The sequence below is a fragment of the Cherax quadricarinatus genome, chromosome 51 (assembly GCF_038502225.1).
Source record: "Cherax quadricarinatus isolate ZL_2023a chromosome 51, ASM3850222v1, whole genome shotgun sequence".
Taxonomy (NCBI): domain Eukaryota; kingdom Metazoa; phylum Arthropoda; class Malacostraca; order Decapoda; family Parastacidae; genus Cherax; species Cherax quadricarinatus.
This window is the reverse complement of record NC_091342.1, coordinates 4,383,751-4,403,750: the sequence shown is the minus strand read 5'-3', so window position 1 is coordinate 4,403,750 and position 20,000 is coordinate 4,383,751. Positions and strand designations below refer to the sequence as shown.

The 20,000-nt window shown below is 44.9% G+C and overlaps 1 protein-coding gene across 2 annotated transcripts in view; it reads left to right on the top strand.

The window, feature by feature from the left end:
* Positions 1 to 101: 101 nt before the first annotated feature.
* LOC128705246 (histone-lysine N-methyltransferase SMYD3-like) overlaps positions 102 to 20,000 on the top strand; it is a 53,800-nt gene continuing 33,901 nt past the window's right edge. The window contains exons 1-4 of one of the 2 annotated variants that reach the window (XM_070095682.1): positions 102 to 322; positions 3,501 to 3,678; positions 17,662 to 17,731; positions 19,034 to 19,161. In XM_070095682.1, coding sequence (XP_069951783.1) covers positions 171 to 322; positions 3,501 to 3,678; positions 17,662 to 17,731; positions 19,034 to 19,161 — 528 coding nt within the window. In that variant the 5' untranslated portion in view covers positions 102 to 170. The remainder of the gene's footprint in view (positions 323 to 3,500; positions 3,679 to 17,661; positions 17,732 to 19,033; positions 19,162 to 20,000) is intronic. The other variant, XM_070095681.1, reaches the window with a different exon arrangement.

The window sequence follows — 20,000 nt, the reverse complement described above, 5'->3', positions numbered from 1 at the left end:
GGGGAGGGGGGCGTGAAGGCTGGCTTGCGGGCGGGCGGGCGGGCGGGCGGGCGGGCGGGCGGGCGGGCGGGCAGGTCTGCCGCAGGAGGGCGTCTGGGCGGGCAGGGTGTGGGGCCAGTGCCCCGCGCGTGGCGGTGCCAGGAGGGTGTGGTGGCACCAGTGTCGTCAAGATGCGAGACTTAGCGTGTGTGAGAGCCAAGACTCTGCTGGCTAAGAAGGCGGTGAAGCGAGGGGATATTATCCTCACATCAAAACCTTTCTGCACTCTCCTTGACTCCTCCCTCATCGGCTGCTACTGTGAATACTGTTTTGGTTCAGCCAGGTAGGTGTGTGTGTGTGTGTGTGTGTGTGTGTGTGTGTGTGTGTGTGTGTGTGTGTGTGTGTACTCACCTATATATGATTGCAGGGGTCGATTCACACCTCCTTGCCCCCACCTCTTCACTAGTCGCTACTGTGTCACTCTCTCCCTGCTCCAAGTGCATTATCGTACCTCTTCTTAAAGCTATGTATGATCTTGCCTCCACTACTTCACTCTCCAGATTATTTCACTTCCTGACAACTCTAAGGCTAAAGAAATACTTCCTAACTTCCCTATGGTTCATCTGAGTTTTCAACTTCCAGTTGTAGGCACCTTGTTCCTGTGTCCCATCTGTGAAACATTCTGGCCCTGTCCACCTTGTCAATTCCTCTCAGTATTTTATACATCGTTGTCATGTCCTCCCCATCCCTCCTATCCTCTAGCGTCATCAGGAGTAGTTCACCAAACCACTCCAGGACTAGTCTTGTTGCAAACTTTTGTACTTTCTCCAATTTCTTTACATGTTTGACCAGGTGTGGGCTTCATACTAGTGCTGCATATTCAAATATGTGCCTGACACACACACACACACATATATGCACCAGAAAACAGTGAAAGATCAGTTAATAAGGGTAACGAAGGAAGGAGGAGAGTTCACGAGAAACAAAGTGAAAGTCTGAGAGGAGTTGAATAACTGTTTTCAGTGAAAACTGGTGCAACAACAGGTGAACAACAGGTGAACAATGGGTGCAACAATAGCTGCAACAATAACACAACAGCACCACAGACAAAGGCTACACCAACAGGTACTGGACAACATGCACACAACTGGACAAGAAGTGAAAAAAAAAAATCTTTTTGAGTGATCTGGACACATGGAAAGCAATATAACTGGAGAGAATTTTTCACCAGGGAGTCTATAGGGGAAAACAGTAGGAAAATCCGCAACTCAGCACAGGTGAAACACTAGCCAATGGTCTGGAAGACACGGAATGTAGTCTCAATATTTAAGAAAGGAGACAGACAGGAAGCATTCAACTGCAGACTGCTATCATAGACATACTAATACAAGGTAATGGAGAAGACAGTCAGAGAGTTATGGAGAACTAAGGGAGAAATGGTTTCTTAAACAGTAACAAGCACGGGATTAGAGATTGCAGATCTCTTCTTACGTGCCTCCTGGAACTCTGTGAGAGAATAACAGAAGTGAGGCAAGAGAGAGAGAGAGAGAGAGAGAGAGAGAGAGAGAGAGAGAGAGAGAGAGAGAGAGAGAGAGAGAGAGAGAGAGATGGATTCAATAGTTATAAGCAGCAAGAAAACATTGACTGGTATACCTCACAAGTGACTGGAACAGCAGCTTGAGTAGCAGTCACGAAGAACAGGGAATAAACTAGAGTGAATCAAAGAGAATTCTATGGAAAGGAGACAAAGAGTGATGGCCCGAGGTGTCAACATGGGACAGAGTGACAAGTGGGGTTCCGCAAGGATCGGTAACTAGATCGGTACTGTTTGTGGTACACCTGACTGACTTACAAGAAAAGAGGAAGCTAGATGTGTCCCAGTTTGTAGATGATGGAAGACTGACGCGGAGAATAAAAATAGACGAGAACAAGGAAAGGCTACAAATAGACTACTCCCAGATAGACTACAAACAGACTAGTCCCAGACAGACTACAAATAGACTACTCCCAGAATTAAGGGAGATGAGGTATGAGGAGCGTCTAATGGAACTAAAACTGACGACACTGGATAGAAGAACCAGGGGAGAATGAGGAAAAAGGCACAACACCGTAAATGGATCAAGACACATATAACCCGCACACAGGAGAGAGAGAAATGATCACGACGTTTCGGTCTGACTAGGACCATTAACAGTCACCAGGGAAGATATGACAACACAATAGAAAATTCTCAGAAGAATTGATAGTGTGGACAGTGGTGAGAAACAGGTACACGGGATCACAGTTAGAAATTAAAGACATATATAAATCACTTGGATGTCAGGAAGTATTTCTTCAGCCTGAGAGTGGCCGGGAAGGGATATGACCTGCATGAAAGCAGGCTCCTTTCTAAGTTTTAATGTTAGATATAACAGAGCACACGAGACTAGAAGGAAGTGAATCTGGTAGATGTTAAGAGGCGGGGCCAGGAGCTGTGAATCGACTCCTGCAACCACAAATAGATGAATATACAAACGCACACGTACATACACACATACACACCCATGACATCAGTATCACGAGACAGTAAATACGGTATGACGTCACTTGGCAATAGACCAGACCAGTGTGTGTGTGTGTTTGTGTGTGTGTGTGTGTGTGTGTGTGTGTGTGTGTGTGTGTGTGTGTGTGTGTGTGTGTGTGTGTGTGTGTGTGTGTGTGTGTGTGTGTGTGTGTATGTGTGTGTGTGTGTGTGTGTGTGTGTGTGTATGTGTGTGTGTGTGTGTTTTGTGCGGCGCGTCTCTGTGTATTCACCCTTTTGTTGTTGAAGAGGTCGAGTGACAGCTCCTGGCCCTACCTTCCGAACTGACTGCTGCTACTGGTTCACTCTCCTGGCTTAGTGACCGCCTGTCATACCTACTCATACAGCTGTGTACCGATGCTGTACCTACCATTTCTCTATCCAGATAGGAAAGTTAATAACCAAGGCCAGGAGCTATGACTCGACTCTTGCACTCACAAGTAGGTGAGTACAGACAGACGCACACACAACACACACACACCTCTACACAAACACACACACACAACTCACACACGTACACATAAACACACACACACAAACGCACACACACATACACACACATACACAAACATAAACATACACACACATACACACACATAAACATACACACACATACACACACATAAACACACACACACCTCCACACACATAAACACACACGCAACACACACACACACCTCCACACAAACACAGGAGCTAAGACTCGACCCCTGCAACCACAAATAGGTGAGTACACACACACACACACACCTACACATAAACACACACAACTGATTAGTCTGCCACACATGCTAACACAGCCTTGTATGCTTATACAGAAGATGTGTGTTGAGGGTCAGGTGTTAGTGTCAGGTGTGAGTGTCAGGTGTGACTCTCAGGTGTTAGTTACGGTGTTAGTGTGAGGTGTGAGTGTCAGGTGTTGAGTGTCAGGTGTTGAGTGCTACTACTGATTCTCCCGCAGGAAGGACCGCATACTGCGGCGCTGCAGGGACTGCGGACGAGCCTGGTATTGCAGTGACCTGTGCAGGGAGCTGTCGCAGCCGCAGCACCAGCGGGAGTGTGCGGTCTTCCGTAGTCTACCGCACTTCACACCCAGCGACTATGCTAGGTTCCTAGCAAGACTGATCCACAAGCTCAGGGTTAATATTATTATTATTATTATTATTATTATTATTATTATTAATTATTATTATTATTATTATTATTATTATTATTATTATTATTATTATTATTATTATTATTATTATTATTATTATTATTATTATTATTATTATTATTATTATTATTATTATTATTAATTATTATTATTATTATTATTATTATTATTATTATTATTATTATTATTATTATTTATTATTATTATTATTATTATTATTATTATTTATTATTATTATTATTATTATTATTATTATTATTATTATTATTATTATTTATTATTATTATTATTATTATTATTATTATTATTATTATTATTATTATTATTATTATTATTATTATTTATTATTATTATTATTATTATTATTATTATTATTATTATTATTATTATTATTATTATTATTATTATTTATTATTATTATTATTATTATTATTATTATTATTATTATTATTATTATTATTATTATTATTATTATTATTATTATTATTATTATTATTATTATTATTATTATTGTATCATTATTGTTATTGTTGTTATTATAGCATTGTTGTAATTATAATTATTATTATTATTATGTTCATAATTGTCATTGTTATTTTCGTTATTATTATGACTATTATTATTATTATTTTGAAATTATAATTATTATTGCTATTATTATTTTCGCTATTATTATTAATGTTGTTGTTGCTGCGGGGAGCGCTAAAGCCGCATCAGCCACATAGTCAATGATATTACAATGATTTTAGGGTCATTTTGTGGTGCTGGGTCACAGTGTCACCAGTTTTACTTAATTGGTTCTAGTTGTGATAAAAGATAAGAAAAATATATTGATCAGGCGGGACTAACTTATAAATCGCCTTGAAATTATTTTTTTAGATCACGCAAAAGTCAAATCATGTAATATATAGTGACACTTTATTCTGTATAATAACAGATTCATGGTAAGATGATTCAGATACCACTAATTACTGCGTATGAAGACGTTATTTGTACGATTTTCTTCTGTGTTGGTCTTCAGGACAGTGCCGATGGAGGCTCCAGCAATAGTCTACCATCATGTGTGTTCCATCTACCTTGATACCTTTCCTCCGTCACCTTTATATCTTCCTTGGAACTTATTCCCTTGTCTCTCGCCTCACCAAGATTATGTGGAAATCTGTCTGGATGGCCATGGAGACAGTTTACCTTCATGCTCAAAGAAGTTCCTAAATTCTTGAAGCTCGTATGTTTTACAGCAGTTTTGCGCCAGTTCTTCATAATTGTATCCTTCATTAATACCCAGGAAGTTCTTGACAACCGACACATAACTGCATCATGCACGAACTTCAACACCATTCACTTATTTTTCTGATATTAGCTTTCGAATTTGAGGACCATCTAAGATTCCAACGTTCAGTTTTTCCAGAGAACGATCTACTAATGTATTTGAAGCACTTGTCATCTTTCTCCAAGGTCTTAACGAATAGCTTCATTAGTCCTAACTTAATGTGGAGTGGTGGCAGAATAATGTTATCCCTGTCAACCAGTGGCTCGTTAATAATGTTTGCTGCAGCTACAGTCATGGTTTTATCTTGAAGGACATGTTACTCTTGCCTTCGCTCTACTGTCCCACAAACAGGTGCAACAAAGGTACTTTGTAATACCACTGTTGACCAAGCAAGAAATTGATCATCTTCAGATCAACACAAACATCTTGTGCTCATGATACCAAAACTTCTACAATACCATGGAAATATAAACACAAATGCAGTATAATATGATCCTTTATTGACAACGTTTCACCCACACAGTGGGCTTTTTCAAGTCACACACGGATCTACCTGGGGTTGGAAGGTACGAGAGTATTTATAGTCATGTTCAGAATGTTGAGGTCAGGTGAAGAATGCTGCATCTGATGATCTACCGGGTGGGGTTATAGAGTCTTGGGTAGCTTGGCAACTTCTACAATACCATATTAATATTTTCGTATTCCTGTTCAAGTTTTGTTGAGATTGTAATTGTAAGAGATGTATATTGGTTACCAGTGTGCAATAAGACATATTTCAAGCTTCTGATGGAAGTGTCTATAAACAGCCGCCAATCTCGTGGTCGGTATTCAAGTCCCATTCGAAGAAGAAGTCCAGAGATGTTATTGCAGTATACAAGTTCTTTATCATGGCGGAAGTAAGGAAGGAATTAAACCTATCTTGTCTAATAAGCTGTTATTTTAACTTCTTGTTGTAGACAGTTCTTTTAGTGTGGATGCTAAAAGTTCAGATGATTGCTGTGAGAGACTGAGGTCACGTATCAGATCATTGAGTTCTTGGGAGAACTGCTGGGCTGTTGAAATGTTTACTTTATATTAACTTCTACTGCTATCACCTGTGTTACATCCTAAACTCTGAGTTTCTTCAACATCTGACAGTGGAAGGTCAGACAGTGTTGTAAACACTGGTATGGTACCGTCTTCACTGTGGCACAGTGATCCTTGCTGACTCCACATCACGATGTTCCCACTTGACTTGTATCGACTGAAACCTTTCACATTCACCAGACAGAAATAACAATAGCCGTGGTGGTTTTTGGGTTCTCTCAACATCATAGGTACACCCAAGTTTAAACTTTCCCTTTACCTATTTTTCCACTGTTGTCAGCATTCTACACAGGTTTTACAAACCACATGGGCCGCCCAAGACTTGTCTTGTTCTCCAGCGCCACTCCAAAATAATCAAGAAAAACTTGTTTTACGAAATCTGTGATGTTCTGTCTTTCTTTTTGCGAAGAGTATTCGCCATAAATGTAGCAAAATGCAGTGAGACTGTTCAAGCAGACTCTTCGTGAAGAACTCATGTTTATCTGGAAGAAATACAATAAAGAGGGCAATATTGTCAGGTGGTCATTGTTGATACGTCTCCTTTCCTTAAATATTAAATCATTTAAACATATAATTCTAATCTTCATTAAAGTTGTCTGTATACACAAATTGTGGCTACAGACACAAGTACAGGAGTTACGGCTGAGCTGCCTGGTGACTGAGGTTGCTAGGCTGTGCCTGGTGACTGAGGTTGCTAGGCTGTGCCTGGTGACTGAGGTTGCTAGGCTGTGCCTGGTGACTGAGGTTGCTAGGCTGTGCCTGGTGACTGAGGTTGCTAGGCTGTGCCTGGTGACTGAGGTTGCTAGGCTGTGCCTGGTGACTGAGGTTGCTAGGCTGTGCCTGGTGACTGAGGTTGCTAGGCTGTGCCTGGTGACACAGGTTGCTAGGCTGTGCCTGGTGACTGAGGTTGCTAGGCTGTGCCTGGTGACTGAGGTTGCTAGGCTGTGCCTGGTGACTGAGGTTGCTAGGCTGTGCCTGGTGACTGAGGTTGCTAGGCTGTGCCTGGTGACTGAGGTTGCTAGGCTGTGCCTGGTGACACAGGTTGCTAGGCTGTGCCTGGTGACTGAGGTTGCTAGGCTGTGCCTGGTGACTGAGGTTGCTAGGCTGTGCCTGGTGACTGAGGTTGCTAGGCTGTGCCTGGTGACTGAGGTTGCTAGGCTGTGCCTGGTGACTGAGGTTGCTAGGCTGTGCCTGGTGACTGAGGTTGCTAGGCTGTGCCTGGTGACTGAGGTTGCTAGGCTGTGCCTGGTGACTGAGGTTGCTAGGCTGTGCCTGGTGACTGAGGTTGCTAGGCTGTGCCTGGTAACTGAGGTTGCTAGGCTGAGCCTGGTGACCGAGGGTGCTAGGCTGTGCCTGGTGACTGAGGTTGCTAGGCTGTGCCTGGTGACTGAGGTTGCTAGGCTGTGCCTGGTGACTGAGGTTGCTAGGCTGTGCCTGGTGACTGAGGTTGCTAGGCTGTGCCTGGTGACTGAGGTTGCTAGGCTGTGCCTGGTGACTGAGGTTGCTAGGCTGTGCCTGGTAACTGAGGTTGCTAGGCTGTGCCTGGTGACCGAGGTTGCTAGGCTGTGCCTGGTGACTGAGGTTGCTAGGCTGTGCCTGGTGACTGAGGTTGCTAGGCTGTGCCTGGTGACTGAGGTTGCTAGGCTGTGCCTGGTGACTGAGGTTGCTAGGCTGTGCCTGGTGACTGAGGTTGCTAGGCTGTGCCTGGTGACTGAGGTTGCTAGGCTGTGCCTGGTGACTGAGGTTGCTAGGCTGTGCCTGGTGACTGAGGTTGCTAGGCTGTGCCTGGTGACTGAGGTTGCTAGGCTGTGCCTGGTGACTGAGGTTGCTAGGCTGTGCCTGGTGACCGAGGTTGCTAGGCTGTGCCTGGTGACTGAGGTTGCTAGGCTGTGCCTGGTGACTGAGGTTGCTAGGCTGTGCCTGGTGACCGAGGTTGCTAGGCTGTGCCTGGTGACTGAGGTTGCTAGGCTGTGCCTGGTGACTGAGGTTGCTAGGCTGTGCCTGGTGACAGAGGCTGCTAGGCTGTGCCTGGTGACAGAGGCTGCTAGGCTGTGCCTGGTGACAGAGGCTGCTAGGCTGTGCCTGGTGACTGAGGTTGCTAGGCTGTGCCTGGTGACCGAGGTTGCTAGGCTGTGCCTGGTGACTGAGGTTGCTAGGCTGTGCCTGGTGACTGAGGTTGCTAGGCTGTGCCTGGTGACTGAGGTTGCTAGGCTGTGCCTGGTGACTGAGGTTGCTAGGCTGTGCCTGGTGACTGAGGTTGCTAGGCTGTGCCTGGTGACTGAGGTTGCTAGGCTGTGCCTGGTAACTGAGGTTGCTAGGCTGTGCCTGGTGACCGAGGTTGCTAGGCTGTGCCTGGTGACTGAGGTTGCTAGGCTGTGCCTGGTGACTGAGGTTGCTAGGCTGTGCCTGGTGACTGAGGTTGCTAGGCTGTGCCTGGTGACTGAGGTTGCTAGGCTGTGCCTGGTGACTGAGGTTGCTAGGCTGTGCCTGGTGACTGAGGTTGCTAGGCTGTGCCTGGTGACTGAGGTTGCTAGGCTGTGCCTGGTGACTGAGGTTGCTAGGCTGTGCCTGGTGACTGAGGTTGCTAGGCTGTGCCTGGTGACTGAGGTTGCTAGGCTGTGCCTGGTGACTGAGGTTGCTAGGCTGTGCCTGGTGACTGAGGTTGCTAGGCTGTGCCTGGTGACTGAGGTTGCTAGGCTGTGCCTGGTGACTGAGGTTGCTAGGCTGTGCCTGGTGACCGAGGTTGCTAGGCTGTGCCTGGTGACTGAGGTTGCTAGGCTGTGCCTGGTGACTGAGGTTGCTAGGCTGTGCCTGGTGACCGAGGTTGCTAGGCTGTGCCTGGTGACTGAGGTTGCTAGGCTGTGCCTGGTGACTGAGGTTGCTAGGCTGTGCCTGGTGACAGAGGCTGCTAGGCTGTGCCTGGTGACAGAGGCTGCTAGGCTGTGCCTGGTGACAGAGGCTGCTAGGCTGTGCCTGGTGACTGAGGTTGCTAGGCTGTGCCTGGTGACCGAGGTTGCTAGGCTGTGCCTGGTGACTGAGGTTGCTAGGCTGTGCCTGGTGACCGAGGTTGCTAGGCTGTGCCTGGTGACTGAGGTTGCTAGGCTGTGCCTGGTGACCGAGGTTGCTAGGCTGTGCCTGGTGACTGAGGTTGCTAGGCTGTGCCTGGTGACTGAGGTTGCTAGGCTGTGCCTGGTAGGCTGTGCCTGGTGACTGAGGTTGCTAGGCTGTGCCTGGTGACCGAGGTTGCTAGGCTGTGCCTGGTGACTGAGGTTGCTAGGCTGTGCCTGGTGACTGAGGTTGCTAGGCTGTGCCTGGTGACTGAGGTTGCTAGGCTGTGCCTGGTGACTGAGGTTGCTAGGCTGTGCCTGGTGACTGAGGTTGCTAGGCTGTGCCTGGTGACTGAGGTTGCTAGGCTGTGCCTGGTGACTGAGGTTGCTAGGCTGTGCCTGGTGACTGAGGTTGCTAGGCTGTGCCTGGTGACTGAGGTTGCTAGGCTGTGCCTGGTGACTGAGGTTGCTAGGCTGTGCCTGGTGACCGAGGTTGCTAGGCTGTGCCTGGTGACTGAGGTTGCTAGGCTGTGCCTGGTGACTGAGGTTGCTAGGCTGTGCCTGGTGACCGAGGTTGCTAGGCTGTGCCTGGTGACTGAGGTTGCTAGGCTGTGCCTGGTGACTGAGGTTGCTAGGCTGTGCCTGGTGACCGAGGTTGCTAGGCTGTGCCTGGTGACTGAGGTTGCTAGGCTGTGCCTGGTGACTGAGGTTGCTAGGCTGTGCCTGGTGACAGAGGCTGCTAGGCTGTGCCTGGTGACAGAGGCTGCTAGGCTGTGCCTGGTGACAGAGGCTGCTAGGCTGTGCCTGGTGACACAGGTTGCTAGGCTGTGCCTGGTGACAGAGGCTGCTAGGCTGTGCCTGGTGACACAGGTTGCTAGGCTGTGCCTGGTGACACAGGTTGCTAGGCTGTGCCTCACACACTACTAACTTCTCATAATTCAGAAACAACAATGTCCTAATTACGTTTGAATATCTTTGACGACGTATTTTTTTTATTTAAGGAAAAGGGAAACTAGCTCCAATCCCTTGGATGAAAATTTTTTTATTGATATCAACGCATCCCTTCCCTTCCTTCCTCTCTCCCTCCCTCCCTCCCTTCCTCTCTCCCTCCCTCCATCCCTTCCTTCCTCCCTCCCTTCCTCTCTCACTCCCTCCCTCCCTTCCTCTCTTCCTCCCTCCCTTCCTTCCTCTCTCCCTCCCTCCCTTTCTTCCTCTCTCCCTTCCTCCCTCCCTTCCTTTCTCTCTCCCTCCCTTCCTTCCTCTCTCCCTCCCTCCCTTCCTTCCTCTCTCCCTCCCTCCCTTCCTTCCTCTCTCCCTCCCTCCCTTCCTTCCTCTCTCCTTCCCTTCCTCTCTCCCTCCCTCCCTCCCTTCCTTCCTCTCTCCCTCCCTCCCTTCCTTCCTTCCTCTCTCCCTCCCTCCCTTCCTTCCTCTCTCCCTCCCTCCCTCCCTTCCTTCCTCTCTCCCTCCCTCCCTTCCTTCCTCTCTCCCTCCCTCCCTTCCTTCCTCTCTCCCTCCCTCCCTTCCTTCCTCTCTCCCTCCCTCCCTTCCTTCCTCTCTCCCTCCCTCCTATCCTTCCTCTCTCCCTCCCTCCCTTCCTTCCTCTCTCTCTCCCTTCCTCCCTTCCACTCTCCCTCCCTTGCTCCCTTCCTCTCTCCCTCCCTTCCTCCCTTACTCTCTCCCTCCCTTCCTCTCTCCCTCCCTTCCTTCCTTCCTCTCTCCCTCCCTTCCTTCCTTCCTCTCTCCCTCTCTTCCTCCCTCCCTTCCCTTCCTCTCTCCCTCCCTCCCTTCCTTCCTCCCTCCCTCCCCTCTCCCTTCCCCTCCCTCCCTCCCTCCCTTCCTTCCTCTCTCCCTCCCTCCCTTCCTCCCTCTTTCTCTCCCTCCCTTCTTCCCTCTTTCTCTCCCTCCCTTCCTCTCTCTCTCCCTCCCTTCCTCTCTCCCTCCCTCCCTTCCTCTCTCCCTCCCTCTTTTCCTCTCTCCCTCCCTCCCTTCCTTCCTCTCTCCCTCCCTCCTTCCCTTCCTCTCTCCCTCCTTCCCTTCCTCTCTCCCTCCCTTCCTCCCTTCCTCTCTCTCTCCCTCCTTCCCTTCCTCTCTCCCTCCCTCCCTTTCTTCCTCTCTCCCTTCCTCCCTCCCTTCCTCTCTCCCTCCCTCCCTTCCTTCCTCTCTCCCTCCCTCCCTTCCTCCCTTTCTCCCTCTCTCCCTCCCTTCCTCTCTCCCTCCCTCCCTTCCTCTCTCCCTCCCTCCCTTCCTCCCTCTCTCCCTCCCTCCTTCCTTCCTCTCTCCCTCCCTCCCTCCCTCCTTCTCTCCCTCCCTCCCTTCCTTCCTTCTCTCCCTCCTCTCCCTCCCTCCCCTCTCCCTCCCTCCCTCCTTCTCTCCCTCCCGTGACAGTTCCTGTACAAACAAAGGGTTGCAAGTAACATCACCAGACATTTACAGATCTTACTGTTAATATTCTTCACTAAGTTGACCTTCTATCACCGTTTATAATTATAGTTGTGTACTCAAGCAATCCTTCTATATACTCAGCTCCTTCTATATACTCAGCTCCTTCTATATACTCTGCTCCTTCTATATACTCAGCTCCTTCTATATACTCAGCTCCTTCTATATACTCAGCTCCTTCTATATACTCAGCTCCTTCTATATACTCAGCTCCTTCTATATACTCAGCTCCTTCTATATACTCAGCTCCTTCTATATACTCTGCTCCTTCTATATACTCAGCTCCTTCTATATACTCTGCTCCTTCTATATACTCAGCTCCTTCTATATACTCAGCTCCTTCTATATACTCAGCTCCTTCTATATACTCAGCTCCTTCTATATACTCAACTCCTTCTATATACTCTGCTCCTTCTATATACTCAGCTCCTTCTATATACTCAACTCCTTCTATATACTCAACTCCTTCTATATACTCTGCTCCTTCTATATACTCAGCTCCTTCTATATACTCAGCTCCTTCTATATACTCAGCTCCTTCTATATACTCTGCTCCTTCTATATACTCAGCTCCTTCTATATACTCTGCTCCTTCTATATACTCAGCTCCTTCTATATACTCAGCTCCTTCTATATACTCTGCTCCTTCTATATACTCAGCTCCTTCTATATACTCAGCTCCTTCTATATACTCAGCTCCTTCTATATACTCAGCTCCTTCTATATACTCAGCTCCTTCTATATACTCAGCTCCTTCTATATACTCAGCTCCTTCTATATACTCAGCTCCTTCTATATACTCAGCTCCTTCTATATACTCAGCTCCTTCTATATACTCAGCTCCTTCTATATACTCTGCTCCTTCTATATACTCAGCTCCTTCTATATACTCAGCTCCTTCTATATACTCAGCTCCTTCTATATACTCAGCTCCTTCTATATACTCAGCTCCTTCTATATACTCAGCTCCTTCTATATACTCAGCTCCTTCTATATACTCTGCTCCTTCTATATACTCAGCTCCTTCTATATACTCTGCTCCTTCTATATACTCAGCTCCTTCTATATACTCCGCTCCTTCTATATACTCAGCTCCTTCTATATACTCTGCTCCTTCTATATACTCAGCTCCTTCTATATACTCAGCTCCTTCTATATACTCAGCTCCTATATACTCAGCTCCTTCTATATACTCAGCTCCTATATACTCAGCTCCTTCTATATACTCAGCTCCTATATACTCAGCTCCTTCTATATACGCAGCTCCTTCTATATACTCAGCTCCTTCTATATACTCAGCTCCTTCTATATACTCAGCTCCTTCTATATACTCTGCTCCTTCTATATACTCAACTCCTTCTCTATATACTCTGCTCCTTCTATATACTCAGCTCCTTCTATATACTCAGCTCCTTCTATATACTCAGCTCCTATATACTCAGCTCCTTCTATATACGCAGCTCCTTCTATATACTCAGCTCCTTCTATATACTCAGCTCCTTCTATATACTCAGCTCCTTCTATATACTCAGCTCCTTCTATATACTCAGCTCCTTCTATATACTCAGCTCCTTCTATATACTCAGCTCCTTCTATATACTCAGCTCCTTCTATATACTCAGCTCCTTCTATATACTCAGCTCCTTCTATATACTCAGCTCCTTCTATATACTCAGCTCCTTCTATATACTCAGCTCCTTCTATATACTCAGCTCCTTCTATATACTCAGCTCCTTCTATATACTCAGCTCCTTCTATATACTCAGCTCCTTCTATATACTCAGCTCCTTCTATATACTCAGCTCCTTCTATATACTCAGCTCCTTCTATATACTCAGCTCCTTCTATATACTCAGCTCCTTCTATATACTCAGCTCCTTCTATATACTCAGCTCCTTCTATATACTCAGCTCCTTCTATATACTCAGCTCCTTCTATATACTCAGCTCCTTCTATATACTCAGCTCCTTCTATATACTCAGCTCCTTCTATATACTCAGCTCCTTCTATATACTCAGCTCCTTCTATATACTCAGCTCCTTCTATATACAGCTCCTTCTATATACTCAGCTCCTTCTATATACTCAGCTCCATCTATATACTCAGCTCCTTCTATATACTCAGCTCCTTCTATATACTCAGCTCCTTCTATATACTCAGCTCCTTCTATATACTCAGCTACTTCTATATACTCAGCTCCTTCTATATACTCAGCTCCTTCTATATACTCAGCTCCTTCTATATACTCAGCTCCTTCTATATACTCAGCTCCTTCTATATACTCAGCTCCTTCTATATACTCAGCTCCTTCTATATACTCAGCTCCTTCTATATACTCAGCTCCTTCTATATACGCAGCTCCTTCTATATACTCAGCTCCTTCTATATACTCAGCTCCTTCTATATACTCAGCTCCTTCTATATACTCAGCTCCTTCTATATACTCAGCTCCTTCTATATACTCAGCTACTTCTATATACTCAGCTCCTTCTATATACACAGCTCCTTCTATATACTCAGCTCCTTATATATACTCAGCTCCTTCTATATACTCAGCTCCTTCTATATACTCAGCTCCTTCTATATACTCAGCTCCTTCTATATACTCAGCTCCTTCTATATACTCAGCTACTTCTATATACTCAGCTCCTTCTATATACTCAGCTCCTTCTATATACTCAGCTCCTTATATATACTCAGCTCCTTCTATATACTCAGCTCCTTCTATATACTCAGCTCCTTCTATATACTCAGCTCCTTCTATATACTCAGCTCCTTCTATATACTCAGCTCCTTCTATATACGCAGCTCCTTCTATATACTCAGCTCCTTCTATATACTCAGCTCCTTCTATATACTCAGCTCCTTCTATATACTCAGCTCCTTCTATATACTCAGCTACTTCTATATACTCAGCTCCTTCTATATACTCAGCTCCTTCTATATACTCAGCTCCTTATATATACTCAGCTCCTTCTATATACTCAGCTCCTTCTATATACTCAGCTCCTTCTATATACTCAGCTCCTTCTATATACTCAGCTCCTTCTATATACTCAGCTCCTTCTATATACGCAGCTCCTTCTATATACTCAGCTCCTTCTATATACTCAGCTCCTTCTATATACTCAGCTCCTTCTATATACTCAGCTCCTTCTATATACTCAGCTCCTTCTATATACTCAGCTACTTCTATATACTCAGCTCCTTCTATATACTCAGCTCCTTCTATATACTCAGCTCCTTATATATACTCAGCTCCTTCTATATACTCAGCTCCTTCTATATACTCAGCTCCTTCTATATACTCAGCTCCTAGATACTCAGCTCCTTCTATATACGCAGCTCCTTCTATATACTCAGCTCCTTCTATATACTCAGCTCCTTCTATATACTCAGCTCCTTCTATATACTCAGCTCCTTCTATATACTCTGCTCCTTCTATATACTCAGCTCGTTCTATATACTCAGCTCCTTCTATATACTCAGCTCCTTCTATATACTCAGCTCCTTCTATATACGCAGCTCCTTCTATATACTCAGCTCCTTCTATATACTCAGCTCCTTCTATATACTCAGCTCCTTCTATATACTCAGCTCCTTCTATATACTCTGCTCCTTTTATATACTCAGCTCCTTCTATATACTCAGCTCCTTCTATATACTCTGCTCCTTCTATATACTCAGCTCCTTCTATATACTCAGCTCCTTCTATATACTCTGCTCCTTCTATATACTCAGCTCCTTCTATATACTCTGCTCCTTCTATATACTCTGCTCCTTCTATATACTCAGCTCCTTCTATATACTCAGCTCCTTCTATATACTCAGCTCCTTCTATATACTCTGCTCCTTCTATATACTCTGCTCCTTCTATATACTCAGCTCCTTCTATATACTCAGCTCCTTCTATATACTCAGCTCCTTCTATATACTCTGCTCCTTCTATATACTCTGCTCCTTCTATATACTCAGCTCCTTCTATATACTCTGCTCCTTCTATATACTCAGCTCCTTCTATAGTTCTATAAACTAGTCTGAGTGTCCACGTTGAAATCTATACGTTTGCTTGTTCATATCTGCTTGTTCATATCTGCTTGTTCATATCTGCTTGTTCATATCTGCTTGTTCATATCTGCTTGTTCATATTTGCTTGTTCATTTCTGCTTGTTCATATCTGCTTGTTCACATCTGCTTGTTCATATTTGCTTGTTCATATCTGCTTGTTCATATCTGCTTGTTCATTTCTGCTTGTTCATATCTGCTTGTTCATATCTGCTTGTTCATATCTGCTTGTTCATATCTGCTTGTTCATATCTGCTTGTTCATTTCTGCTTGTTCATATCTGCTTGTTCATATCTGCCTGTTCATATTTTCTTGTTCATATCTGCTTGTTCATTTCTGCTTGTTCATTTCTGCTTGTTCATATCTGCTTGTTCATATCTGCTTGTTCATATTTGCTTGTTCATATCTGCTTGTTCATATCTGCTTGTTCATTTCTGCTTGTTCATATCTGCTTGTTCATATCTGCTTGTTCATATCTGATTGTTCATATCTGCTTGTTCATATCTGCTTGTTCATATCTGCTTGTTCATTTCTGCTTGTTCATATCTGCTTGTTCATATCTGCTTGTTCATATCTGCTTGTTCATATCTGCTTGTTCATTTCTGCTTGTTCATATCTGCTTGTTCATATCTGCTTGTTCATATTTGCTTGTTCATATCTGCTTGTTCATATCTGCTTGTTAATTTCTGCTTGTTCATATCTGCTTGTTCATATCTGCTTGTTCATATCTGCTTGTTCATATCTGCTTGTTCATATCTGCTTGTTCATATCTGCTTGTTCATATCTGCTTGTTCATATCTGCTTGTTCATATCTGCTTGTTCATATCTGCTTGTTCATGTCTGCTTGTTCATATCTGCTTGTTCATATCTGCTTGTTCATATCTGCTTGTTCATATCTGCTTGTTCATATCTGCTTGTTCATATCTGCTTGTTCATATCTGCTTGTTCATATCTGCTTGTTCATATCTGCTTGTTAATATCTGCTTGTTCATATCTGCTTGTTCATATCTGCTTGTTCATGTCTGCTTGTTCATATCTGCTTGTTCATATCTGCTTGTTCATTTCTGCTTGTTCATATCTGCTTGTTCATATCTGCTTGTTCATATCTGCTTGTTCATATATGTTTGTTAATTTCTCCTTGTTCATATCTGCTTGTTCAAATCTGCTTGTTCATATCTGCTTGTTCATATCTGCTTGTTCATATCTGCTTGCTCATATCTGCTTGTTCATGTCTACTTGTTCATATCTGCTTGTTCATTTCTGCTTGTTCATATGTGCTTGTTCATTTCTGCTTGTTCAAATCTGCTTGTTCATATCTGCTTGTTCATATCTGCTTGTTCATATCTGCTTGTTCATATCTGCTTGTTCATATCTGCTTGTTCATATCTGCTTGTTCATATCTGCTTGTTCATATCTGCTTGTTCATATCTGCTTGTTCATTTCTGCTTGTTCATATCTGCTTGTTCATATCTGCTTGCTCATATCTGCTTGTTCATATCTGCTTGTTCATATCTGCTTGTTCATTTCTGCTTGTTCATAACTGCTTGTTCATATCTGCTTGTTCATATCTGCTTGTTCATATCTGCTTGTTCATTTCTGCTTGTTCATATCTGCTTGTTCATATCTGCTTGTTCATATCTGCTTGTTCATATCTGCTTGTTCATATCTGCTTGTTCATATCTGCTTGTTCATAACTGCTTGTTCATATCTGCTTGTTCATAACTGCTTGTTCATAACTGCTTGTTCATATCTGCTTGTTCATATCTGCTTGTTCATATCTGCTTGTTCATATCTGCTTGTTCATATCTGCTTGTTCATAACTGCTTGTTCATATCTGCTTGTTCATAACTGCTTGTTCATAACTGCTTGTTCATAACTGCTTGTTCATATCTGCTTGTTCATATCTGCTTGTTCATATCTGCTTGTTCATATCTGCTTGTTCATATCTGCTTGTTCATAACTGCTTGTTCATATCTGCTTGTTCATATCTGCTTGTTCATATCTGCTTGTTCATATCTGCTTGTTCATATCTGCTTGTTCATACTTGTTCACTTGACAGGACGGTGGAGAGGAAATTGTTGAGAAAATTGACGAGAAGAGAAGTCGACGCTTCAGGGACCTGGAGAGTCGTGAGTACCCTGACTACTGTTGTCTTGGGGGAACCCTGAACCCTGGGGTCATGTATCACCAGTGTTGTCTTGGGGGAGCCCTGAACCCTGGGGTCATGTATCACCAGTGTTGTCTTGGGGGAGCCCTGAACCCTGGGGTCATGTATCACCAGTGTTGTCTTGGGGGAGCCCTGAACCCTGGGGTCATGTATCACCAGTGTTGTCTTGGGGGAGCCCTGAACCCTGGGGTCATGTATCACCAGTGTTGTCTTGTGGGAGCCCTGAACCCTGGGGTCATGTATCACCAGTGTTGTCTTGGGTGAACCCTGAACCCTGGGGTCATGTATCACCAGTGTTGTCTTGGGGGAGCCCTGAACCCTGGGGTCATGTATCACCAGTGTTGTCTTGGGTGAACCCTGAACCCTGGGGTCATGTATCACCAGTGTTGTCTTGGGGGAACCCTGAACCCTGGGGTCATGTATCACCAGTGTTGTCTTGGGGGAGCCCTGAACCCTGGGGTCATGCATCATCTGGGGGAATGACCAAGAGAAGGGAAGGGTTTATGTTTTGTATCTGGGAAAGAAGAGAGAGGGAGGGAGGGAGGGAGGGAGGGAGGGGGTATATCCCCTTCTTTATTTTCTCTCAGTGGCTGTATACACAGTTATACTCATCTCTCAGGGTATATACACAGTTATACTCACCTCTCAGGGTATATACACAGTTATACTCATCTCTCAGGGTATATACACAGTTATACTCACCTCTCAGGGTATATACAGAGATATACCCACATTTACAGTAGTGTTCTCAACAAGTTATGGAATAATTCTGGCACTCTGGGGGAGGCACTGAACTGCTTGAATGGGTGACGCTAATTGAAGAAATAATATTAATATTAATAATAATAATAATAATAATAATAATAATAATAATAATAATAATAATAATAATAATAATAATAATAATAATAAGAATAATAATAATAATATCTTTATTTCTATAAGTACACGATACAACTTATATAGACCATAGTTGACACCAGTGACGTACGTACTGCTATATAGAAAGTACCTTATGCAGAGCATTTCGGGCAAATTAGGTTAATTTTGTCCCCAGGATGCGACCCACACCAGTCGACCAATACCCACGTACCTACTTACTGCTAAGTGAATAGGAACAGGAGGTGTCTTAAGGAAACACGTCCCAGTGTTACCACCCGTACCGGGCATCGAACCACGGACACTCAATGTGTGAGTTGAGTGTTCTACCAACCCAGCTGCATGAGTAGTGACACTGACTACTGAGGTGATGGTGTCATTGCAGATTACCGTGAGGTGAGGGAGAGTGAGGAACACCGCTCGTACGTAGAGTCTCTCCTACCTGACTTGAGAGTCTTGCTGTCACCTGACTCACTTCCTCAGCCTCGCCACCTACTCACCATCTACGGCAAGGTGAGTCACCATACACCACATCCTCACCATCTGCTGTAAGGTGAGTCACCATACACCACACCCTCACCATCTGCTGTAAGGTGAGTCACCATACACCACACCCTCACCATCTGCTGTAAGGTGAGTCACCATACACCACATCCTCACCATCTGCTGTAAGGTGAGTCACCATACACCACACCCTCACCATCTGCTGTAAGGTGAGTCACCATACACCACACTCTCACCATCTGCTGTAAGGTGAGTCACCATACACCACACCCTCACCATCTGCTGTAAGGTGAGTCACCATACACCACACCCTCACCATCTGCTGTAAGGTGAGTCACCATACACCACACTCTCCCCATCTTCTGTAAGGTGAGTCACCATACACCACATCCTCACCATCTGCTGTAAGATGAGTCACCATACACCACACCCTCACCATCTGCTGTAAGGTGAGTCACCATACACCACACTCTCCCCATCTTCTGTAAGGTGAGTCACCATACACCACATCCTCACCATCTGCTGTAAGGTGAGTCACCATACACCACACCCTCACCATCTGCTGTAAGGTGAGTCACCATACACCACACTCTCCCCATCTGCTGTAAGGTGAGTCACCATACACCACACCCTCACCATCTGCTGTAAGGTGAGTCACCATACACCACACTCTCCCCATCTGCTGTAAGGTGAGTCACCATACACCACACTCTCCCCATCTGCTGTAAGGTGAGTCACCATACACCATACCCTCACCATCTGCTGTAAGATGAGTCACCATACACCACATCCTCACCATCTGCTGTAAGGTGAGTCACCATACACCACACCCTCACCATCTGCTGTAA